This window comes from Plecotus auritus, assembly GCF_963455305.1.
Source record: "Plecotus auritus genome assembly, chromosome: 9".
Classification (NCBI taxonomy): domain Eukaryota; kingdom Metazoa; phylum Chordata; class Mammalia; order Chiroptera; family Vespertilionidae; genus Plecotus; species Plecotus auritus.
In genome coordinates this window covers 44,312,048-44,322,426 of record NC_137783.1, presented here as the reverse complement: position 1 = coordinate 44,322,426, position 10,379 = coordinate 44,312,048, and the positions used below count along the sequence as shown (strand labels likewise).

The following is a 10,379-nucleotide window of genomic DNA, read 5'->3' as shown; positions in this document are numbered from 1 at the left end:
GTGGTTTTAGCCAAGATCATAGGGCGGACCAATGAACGCCCTGGGCTTGAATACGTAGCCCGACTTAAGTCAAGCTTGGCTTTAAAAACAATACCAATTCAGCATTTCAAACACCTGGTCTTCAAAACAGCACATAAAGGTTTCATTAGCTCCCTCAAAACCAGTTTACATGGTAGATTGTTTATTAAAGGGCAAAAATAGATGCTCAAAAGCTTTTGTTCATACTTCCTTTTCATGCACTTAATGTTCCTCTCATCAATACATACAGATGTGCGGATGTCGTTTCAGCAGCAGTGACTTACAGAAACGGGACCTCCCCTCTTCTAACCCCCAAAAGCAAACCCTAGGTGAGAGCTTTTCCTTTCTCTGGGTGTGCATGTCACAGCATTGGCCTTCCTTCCCTGGCCTTCCTTCCGCGCCCCCCCCGCCCCCCCCCCCCCCCCCCACCGCCCCGCTCCCCCAAAGCAGCACAGGATCCCCGTGAGTAGCAAGGCATTCAAAGCCTGGTGTTTTCTGCCTCTCACTTCTCCCCAAAGCTGCCTCTCTCCGAGTGTTCTGAAGGATGGAGGCTGGGTTTCTTGCCCTAGCACCTGGTCAGCACGCTTGCTGCGTTGGCAGCCTCTGGTCCTGTCTGCATGAGGGTGGGCTCTGCAGTCCTATTCCCATCTCTCTGTGCCCCACTATTGAGTCTGTCTTGCCTCTTAGGCTGTCTGGTGCTTGTGGGCAGGAGAGGGATTTATTGCCTCTGGGGCCCTAGCATCAGGGCAGCACCTGGCACTGACTAGATGGTCAATAGCTAAAGGCAGCCTTTCAGAGTGGATGTGTAAGTGGAGAGCACTGGTTCCCAGGGAGAAGGCTGGACTCAGAACCTCCCCGCCCGCCTGGAGAAGCCCCTCCTACCTGCCACTGGGGAAGGGTGGGAAGGCCACAGACTTCAGCTTCTTGTCCTCAGCTGCCGACAGGCAGTTTTTGATGGTCTCTTCAAGCTGCTCTTCACATTTGTCGGAGCCCCACTGAGGGATGTGACAGTGGATGACAAATTTGGCTGCAAGTCCGCTGGATTGGCTGACGGCAGCTGGGACATGGGAGAGAAATGCTGCAGGTTATTCCCTAGTCTTCACCTTAAGCCAGGGGGTTAGGCCGAACCCCACACATACCTGTTAGATGTGTGGGGACAAGGAGGCAACAGAGAAGTTGACTGGACGACTTTCTGTGCCTTTGAAGGGGACGGTAGGTTTACAGAGCAGGAGTTGTGCCGGCATTGCTCTGACAGTGGGCACAGGCTCCTTTAAAGCTGATGTGGCACCACCTGACTTCCTGTGTCCTGCCAACTAGTCACCAGGTGAGGCTACCTATTCACCAGGGTTCCTGATCCAAGGTGCACATCAGAGTCACCTCTGGGGCTGTGGGAGGCTGTGGAATGGCCTCCCCAGATGTCCACATCCGAATCCCTGGAAGCTGTGCATGTTACCTACATGGCATAAGGGGCTTTGCGATTGGATTGAGTGAAGGATGTTGAGATGGGAACACAATCCTTTTAAGAGGGAGCAGGAAGGTCAAGCTAGGAGAAGAGGATGTGATGATGAAGCAGAGATGCGAGAGCGGCGTCCAGGAGCCAAGGAACATGGCAGCCCAGGACTGGAAGAGCAAGGAACAGCTCCTCTGGGCAGGAACCAGCACTGCTAGCACCTTGGCTCAGGAGCCTGTGGGCTTCTGACCTTCAGAGCTCATAGAGAATAGGTCTGTGTTGTTTGAAGCCACAAAATTTGTGGTAATTTTTAAAAAATATATTTTTTATTTCAGAGAGGAAAGGGGAGACAGAGAGAGAGAAACATCAATGATGAGAGAGAATCATGGGTTGGCTGCCTCCTGCATGCCCCCTACTGGGGATTGAGCCTGCAACCTGGGTAAGTGTCCTTGACCGGAATCAAACCTGGGACCCTTTGGTCCGCAGGCCGACACTCTATCTTCTGAGCCACATTGACTAGGGCTTGTGGTAATTTTTTATAACAGCGATAGGAAACCAATACAATGGCTTTTAGACTGACCAATAGACATGTCCATCCCCACTCTGAGATCCCGACTCAGCAGGTCTGGTGCGGGCTTGTGCTAGTGACCGGATCCTCCATAAGTCGAGAGCCATGCCTTTGGGGCCCTAGCATCAGGGAAGCACCTGGCACTGACTAGATGGTCATTAGGGGGTGATGTGGGTGGGACACAGATCTGAAGTTGAACACATCCATCAAAAATTACCCAATTGTCTTGAAGACAGGTGTCAAACAAAAACTTGTGCACTAATGTTTATAGCAGCTCTATTCATAATAGCTAAAGGTGGAAACAACCCGAGTGATGAATGGATAAGCAAAATGGAATATTATTCAGCCATAAAAAAGGAATGAAGTTCTGATACATGCTACAATATGATGAACCTCGAAGAAATTACTTGTGAAAGAAGTCAGACACAAAATGTCCCATATTGTATGACTCCATTTATATGACATGTCCAGAACAGGCAAATCCAGACAGAGGCAGACTGACGGTTGCCAGCGGCCGAGGGAGGAGAATGACTTAAAGTTACCCAAGAACTTCGGGTCATTTTTGGGTGACCTGAAGCAAACTGACTTGAACTATCCAGATACTTTATGGCCCCAGAAGGACATGACATGATCCACTTGTGACTCTTCAAATTAAAAAATAATCTTCTGATTAGGTACGGCATATTTTACTTTGCAAAATGAGCGTGTGGGAAGCATGTAATGCTGGAGAGGGAGCTGGCGAGGCTGTGCTGGGAACATGGCCCAGTTCCACACTCACCTTCAGCCACTTCCAAAGGGCCTTGGGACTTGCGGAGCTCCTTCACTGTGTCCAAGAACTCTTTGCCCCCAGCCTTTTCCAAGGCCTTCCCTGTGAAGGAGAACAGGCGGGAGCCACTGTGGCTATTCTTTTCAATGCCGCCAACCACACTGTTAGACATGCTTTCACTGGCCAGAGCAAACAAACAAACCGTACTTAGAAAGTCGGAATCAAACTTTGCAACTGAAATCCTGGTTTTCCAGTGGTCACCTGGGGCAGGGGGCAGGCTTCTGTCCCTCGGGACTTAGATTCTAACAAACTCTTCAAGGATCTTCTTAGGGGGTGATTTGACCATAACGTGTCTCTTGACAGGAATCCTGAAGATGATTTTTTAAAAAATTGAGGCTCCAGTGTTCTGTTCTCTGGGCTCAGTACCTGTTGTGTTCATTTAATTCAATGCCTTGATTTGATGACCACCTATTGGCTATTAAGCCCACAACCTAGGCATGTGCCCTGACCGGGAATCGAGCTGGCAACCTTTTGATGCAAGGGATGACACCCAACCAACTGAGCCACACCGGCCAGGGCTGAGATGGTGACCATTGAGTATGGTGTTATTTCTTGTGCCCTGCATAACTTCCCTTCCCAAGCGCTTCTATCTAGCCTGGTAACATCTCCTGCCTTAAAGACTATGAACTTTTCCTAGGTGTCCATTTCCTTTTTATCAATGGTTTTCTCAATATTTAAGCTTAAAATATATGTAGAATTTTATCCAAACCATGCACAACAATGTTTGTAGCAGTATTACTCATTATTATCTAAACCAAAAACCACCCAAATGCCAACAATGGTAGAATGACTCAAAAAATTGGGATATATATTCCTACAGTGGAATACTATACAGCAAAGAAAAATGAATGGACTACAACCATACTCAACAATATGAGTGAACTTCACAAATACAAAGTTGAGCAAAAGGAGGCAGACACAAAAAAAGACATATTGCATGGTTTCATTTATAAAGACTCCAAAGCAGACGACGCCATCTGTGCTGTCAGAAGACAAGATAGTGGTCATACTTGGAGGGAATGGTGACTGGGAGTGGGGAGAAGGGGACTTCTGAGGTGCTGGTAAGGTTCTGCTTCATGATCAAGGTGCTGGTTGCAAAGATATAGTCACTTTAAGAAAAATTCACCAAGCTGTGCACTAACGATCTGTTTTTATATAACATTTCAATGAAAATTTCAAAAATATATGCAGATTTAAAACAAAATTAGTTACTCTCTAGTAATGCTGTTCAGCTACATACAAAGCTAGGTACCCCAAGCAGGAGACAGCCAGCTAACAAGGACCAACTTCACAAGAGCTTGCCTGAACAGCGGGCTATCCTGTGGCACCTCTACTAAAGTCGGGGGACCTTACCTATGTCTTCTTTGAGGTCAATTTCGGCTGTGGTTGGGTGGACAATGCCCTCCACTCTCATGGAGCCAATATGGCTGATGTCACTCTGGGTCAGGGACAGCTGCATTGGGAAGAAAGGATGGAGTGTGGGAAAGATTAGATCCTGTTAAACAGCTTCATATTTAACATCATACCTATTAATTCTCTTAGTTACTAATACCGAATGTCAACACAAAGGGCTATCCATGGAGCAATGTCTCAAGTTTCCCAGGTGTTTGGTTTTCAACAGGCTCTTTGAGCTCAGTGGATTTGATTTTCTCTTTGAGGTTAGCAGCTTGCACACATCTCCCCTTCCAGGAGCAGTAACGGGACCTCCCCTCTTCTCCTTTCCTTACAGCCTATGCCTGCTTTTCCCAATCCTGGCAGTCTTGCTGGTCGGTGACATAGTCTCTGAGTAGCTTCTGCAAGGGAATCCGGGGGCTTGCTCTCTACTCTGCCTTCCATTTCCTACATTCTTCCCAGAGCAACGCAGACCTTTGGGGCAGGGTCGCAAAGCTGCTGACCTTGTTGACAGACGCGATGGGCTCCAGGACCCTGACCTGCCTATGTCTGGCCACCTCGCCTGTAGTGGACCACATTCTTGGGGCTACACTTGTGAAATGCTGCCATAACGTGCACAGGGCTTAGTAGAATGGAGGCATTATCCATTGCCTCCAAATGTGAGCAAGAACTTCATGATCCCCTCAAGGAGTGAGAGAAAGCTAATCGCCTTGTGACGGTGGACGGCCCCTAGAGGGAACATGAATTCCACCTTTTTGCTCTGGGCTTCCATCAGTGATGCCTTGGAACCTGCCACATTTACACTCTTCCAACACATGCTCGTCCCAAACGCCTCAATCGAGATTCACACTGTACTGTTGTCAGGCTGCAAACATTGCGCTACCAGAGATACGATCAACTGTTCTTTGTGGATCTTATTTCAGCCCCAGTTGATCTGATAGATAATCGTCTGTTTGGTAAACTTTTATGCTGGGGGAATGAATTATTTGCATGTCTGGCTGGGCCACTGCTGTGCTGCTGGAGACTGTTCACGTGTCTGGCCTGTTTGTTTCTTCCTGCAGTCGAGAAAGGCAGGCCGACGAAATTATTGGCAAGTAATTCATTTCTAACACCAGGGGTTTCCAGGAAACATATTTCTATTTTCTTTCTTTGATGAATTACAGTGAGCCATGTAACGTGGACCTCCCAAAGCCTGCTTGAGAATGTTAGCTGTGAGTATTTTGGTGAGCACAGAAATAACTGGGGCTTGGCCCATTTCCAGCAAAACCAGAAATGCCATCCTCTCTACTGACCAACTATCTACTATCTAAGCTTACCTTTGGCCGACCAACATCAGCATGAACAATTCTCAGCATGAAAGAACTTGTTTACTCTTTAGTTCAAAAATGAATCATTCAAGGCCAGAGTGAAAGTCGTTTTAGGGGAACGGGGATGAAGGAGGCATCACTGTTTGTAAACAGTTGGTTATAAAAATGCAACCATGGCCCTGAGGGAGGCTCAGTTAGTTGTGGAGTCATCTCATGCACCAAAAGGTTGCGGGTTCGATCCCTGGTCAGGACACAAACCTAGGTTGTGGATTCCATCCCCAGTCAGAGCGAGTATGGGAGGCAACCGGTGGATGTTTCTCTCTTTCTCTTTCCCCTCCTCTCTCTAAAAATCAATAACCATATCCTCAGGTGAGGATTTAAAAATGCAATCATGATTTACTACAGCACAGCACAATTCTCTTCAGTACCTTCTGCCCTAGAACGAGGCTCTTAGAAGACAAGATGGTGAACCCATCTCCTGGCCCGTCTTCAGAGGTGGAATTTGAAGTTCCTTCTTTATCGCTGTCCTTTGGTTTGGACTGTGGGCAGAAATCAGAGGAACAGATGGGAAGTCATTCGAGAAAAAGCCCAAAGTGGCTCGATAAAGCTCTTCCCATGGCCACCACCACTGTGGGCATGAAAGGCAGTGGTTAGCGTTATGTTCTACTGCTCTTGATGGAGGGAAGCAAAGGGTAGCAATATCAGGAAAAGAAAAGGGTGCTGCCAAAAATACGATGTGTTCAAGGCTTCACGTGCACCTGTAGTTCTCACTCAAGCCTGTACACAGTTATGTGATTCTTGCTGTTCTCATGATGACAAGCATCAGAACCCAGGAGGGTCATTCTAGCACATTGCTCAACCCCCTTGTCCCGGGTTCCCCTGGGGCACCGAGGCAGCGCAGGGAGCTCTTACATGACCTCTGTGCTGCCATGAAGGTCTGTGGAGGGAAACTGACAGCCTCTGATGCTGCGCTGTCCAACAGAACTGCCCGTGATTGTGGAAACGTCCTGCGTCTGTGCTGCTCAGGGCAACGGAGCACTCAGCTCGTGCAACCGAGAAAATACTTTTAAATCTGATTTAATTAAGTTAAATTCAAACAGAAAGAACCGCACATGGAGAGCAGTTTCTGTGCTGAGCAGCACCTGAAAGTATTACTCTGCAAACGGCATGTCTGGCTGTAGCTGCTCAGTGTGTCAGGTTATCCGCCACGCCTGACATCCCATCGGCTGGCCCTAGGGGCCGCTCTAGGGGAGACTAGAGATATTTCAGTGGCAACATGGAGCGCTGGAGAAGTGAAGGGCAGCCTGCCAGGCTGTCGGCTCTCCCGGAAGGTGTTAAGGGGGCAATGGCAGGGAGCTGGAAACATGAGAACCACCCACGCTTTGGAAACCTCTGGTAGGCCCTGTCTGATTACTGGAGCTCATGCTTGGCATTTCCTCCTAGCACCACGCTGTGGAGTCCCCCGTTTTTTGGAGATGTGGCTACACCTCCATCTTTGATGGTTCAACTTTCCTCCTGTTCTGAGAGTCCCTGGCTTACAGACGCAGCCTGGCTCACCTTTTTGGACGTCCGTGGTTTGGCAGCCTTGGATTTCTTGCCCCCCTTCTTGCCTGACGTGGCCTTCCTTCCTCTTTTCTCGGGGGGAGGGGAGAGGATAGTTTCCGACTTGCCTTTGGTCCCTCGCTTTTTGGCCAGCAGTTCGGGATGGATTCTGGGCAGGACCCCTCCGCTGGCAATGGTCACTCCTTTTAGCAGCTGAAGAGAGAAACGCATCAGTTCAGACGACTAAGAGCTTGCTGACTCTGGATTGAATACAGTTCCAACTGTTGGCAAAACAAGGTTAGATCTGGCCTTTGTTTCCCCTAAGTTGCATAATACAGTCTAATCGGCTTTTCCTGTTTCTCTCGCAGAGAGTATCTCTGTAGGTATCAAGGCCCCCTGTGATCTTGTGCAGAAAACACAACAAGCAAAGCAAAATGAAAGGGTACAGAGGTTGAAACCAGCAATGTTGCCGAGGGCTCTGGAATTCCAGACATAACAGAGGTTAAAGAGCCTCACACAGGGGGAGCGCAGCTTGACAAAATGAAGTTCAAAGGTCAAAGCGGGGGCTAGGCCCAGCAGACCAGTGGTGTCCGCACTCCTTTGAGGAAAAGAAGGTCTGGTCTGGCCAGACCCAGAATATATAACGGGATCTACTCCAGAGGCAATTTTATTTTGAAGCTGAATGATATGCTAGCAGACTTGATTCTTCTCTTTTATGATCTAAAAGATCTCTTTTGGTGTAAATGTGACTGGGAACTACAGCAGGAATGATTGCAGCCAGCTGTGTCCACATGCAGTCATGTGTTCGACAAACCCAATTGGGGGCATGTGTCCGTGGGGCAGAGGTACCTGATTGAGCTCCTCGTCATTGGCAACTGCCAGCAGGATGTGTCTTGGGGCTATCCGGGCCTTCTTGTTGTCCCTCGCAGCATTGCCAGCCAATTCTAGAATCTCCGCTGAAATTACAAGGGGGAGTTAATAGGCAATCACAGAGTGGGGCCTGAGCTTCCAGAAGCTTTCCCTTGGGAATGGTCTTTGAGTTTGACCACACTGATTCACTTGTGGTTTTTAAGTCTGGGCCTGGAAAGAAATCCAGAAAGCTGAAAAGAATTCAGGTCCTAGACAAGTAAGATATTTTAGCAAGACCTGACATATGATCCTGTAACGAAGTCTTCTAGTTGTCCCTTGACATTAATTCCTCCCCATCTTCCTTGGCATATGGATCTGATTTTTTTGCTGAGCCCATATCCATGGGAAGGAATGAAGACAGTTTTTCCCAGCCTCCCTTGTTGATAAGTGTGGTCATCTGACTAAGTTCTGGCCAGCGAAAGGCAAGCAGTCGTGTTGTATGGTACCCTTTCCTTTTCTACTGCTGGACTGAGGATGTGATGGCTGGGATTTGACCATGAAGAAGCTGTGGATGATGGAGTAACAAGGTAGAAGGAACTGAGGTATCTTATGGCTGTGGAGCTTCCTTACCAACCTGGGCTATGTTCTATAGACTTCTTTTGTATGAGAGAGAAATAAACTCTTGTTTAAACCTTCGCATGGGACCTGAGCTTCTTTCAGCCTGCTGACAGCAGGGCATCTCTGAAGAGAATAGTGATGTAGGTGAAGTCTGTCTTTGGTACCCAGTGGGACCCCTTTCAGGATCCCCTTTTCCGCTTCACTTGATGCCCCAGGTCCCTCTTGTCCTAAAGGAAAGTGGACGGGAAGAACTCACTTACACTAAGGGATGAGGAAATGCTCAACCCGAGAGGTGAATTCCTATGGGGAGACCTATGAGATCTGCCAAGGAAGGGATGTTGGGGCCCAGGGGTTTCCTCAAACCTCTCAGAGCCCAAGCATGGCTCTGAGTTTAACAAACATGTTATGTGGTAAATGGGAAAGAACTGACAGAAAGGAATTTTCCTAATACTACTTCAGCTGCTTCCAAATTTTTGAGTCAAGTTTAAAAAAAAAATCTATAGAATTTTTTTAATACCATCTGTATGCTTTATCCTTTCTCCCTTATTTTGTTATTTCTCCTTCTTCCTCAATGTTAGGATGTTCTGCTAAATCAAACTTGTCTGCTTTTAAAAGTATGAATGAGCCTATAAAGAAATATTCCTTCCCTTAGAAAGCTAACAACAATGTGCCATTAAATTGTTTCACTAATACAATTTAATGTGCATGTGTGCATAAATTTGTTGTGAGGTGTTTGCACAGGCGTGTGTGTGTGTGTGTGTGTGTGTATGTGTGTGTGTGTGTGTGTGTGTGTATTGGGGATTTTCTGATATAGTGGCATAAATATTAAATCCTAAAATTAACAGGGGATTCTGTATGTCTTTACAATCAACCTAATTTCAAATAAAATAGCATATGAAATTGCCATCATTTATAAAATATATGGCAATAAAATAAAAACTTGGCATAAGTATGCCATATTAATTAAGCAAATGTAATTAACAAACATTAGAATAAAATAATCATTAGAGTTAAATATTTATATGGCATTTCCATAATGAAAAGTGCTAAATCACTGCAAATTCATCTCATAGCATCCCTTCCAGGTTATTAATCAATGAATATTGTGTTTACCAACAATTCATTTATACAGTGGTCATGTTTCCTGAATCAAAGATTGAGGGAGAACTGTAGTTTGAGAAGTATAAGCATATTTGTTGAGAAATGGGATAGAGTATTTGACATTAATGCCATATTGGATAATCTGATTTGCTGCATTCAGACTGCTGCCCAACCCTTTCTTTATTTAAAAAAGTGTACCCATCAAAAAGAAATGCAGTCATAAAGCTTTCACTAATAGGCTTGCTGGCCCAGATGGTTTGATTCCCCATCAGGGCACACGTCCAGATTGTGGGCTTGATCTCCAGAAGGGTGCGTGCAGAAGGCATCCAATCAGTGATTCTCATCATTGATGTCTCTCTCTCTCTCTCTCTTTCTCTCTCTCTCTCCCTTTCCCTTCCTCTCTCTGAAATCAGTAAAAACATATTTTTAAAAAATAGACCTGCAGTATGACTCTAGGTTAAAATGTGCAGCTTCCCACTGTGCGCAATAAAACGGAGTTTCCTGCACCTGCTCATCTCGGGGGCCCCATGCCGAGGAAGAAGGTGCACTCCACTCACCCTTTTTTCTAGATGGGTGTAGGGGCCAAGGAGCCTCCCAATTTTAAGCTTCTGAGAAATCAACTTTAATTTAGCATCGTGGCCCATCACTCTCCTGCCTCTGTCACCTGCATTTAGAGGAAGAAGGTAAGCATCCTCCCAAGTTCGTTAA

General features: G+C 46.7%; 1 protein-coding gene across 1 annotated transcript in view; it reads right to left on the bottom strand.

Annotated features, from left to right (window-relative positions):
* MACROH2A2 (macroH2A.2 histone) overlaps nt 1-10,379 on the bottom strand; it is a 42,696-nt gene that overhangs the window by 1,022 nt on the left and 31,295 nt on the right. Inside the window, exons 3-8 of the mRNA XM_080688658.1 lie at nt 7,953-8,059; nt 7,119-7,316; nt 5,990-6,100; nt 4,216-4,315; nt 2,815-2,904; nt 901-1,075 (exon numbers count right to left, since the gene is read on the bottom strand). Of these exons, the coding sequence (XP_080544784.1) occupies nt 901-1,075; nt 2,815-2,904; nt 4,216-4,315; nt 5,990-6,100; nt 7,119-7,316; nt 7,953-8,059 (781 nt within the window). The remainder of the gene's footprint in view (nt 1-900; nt 1,076-2,814; nt 2,905-4,215; nt 4,316-5,989; nt 6,101-7,118; nt 7,317-7,952; nt 8,060-10,379) is intronic.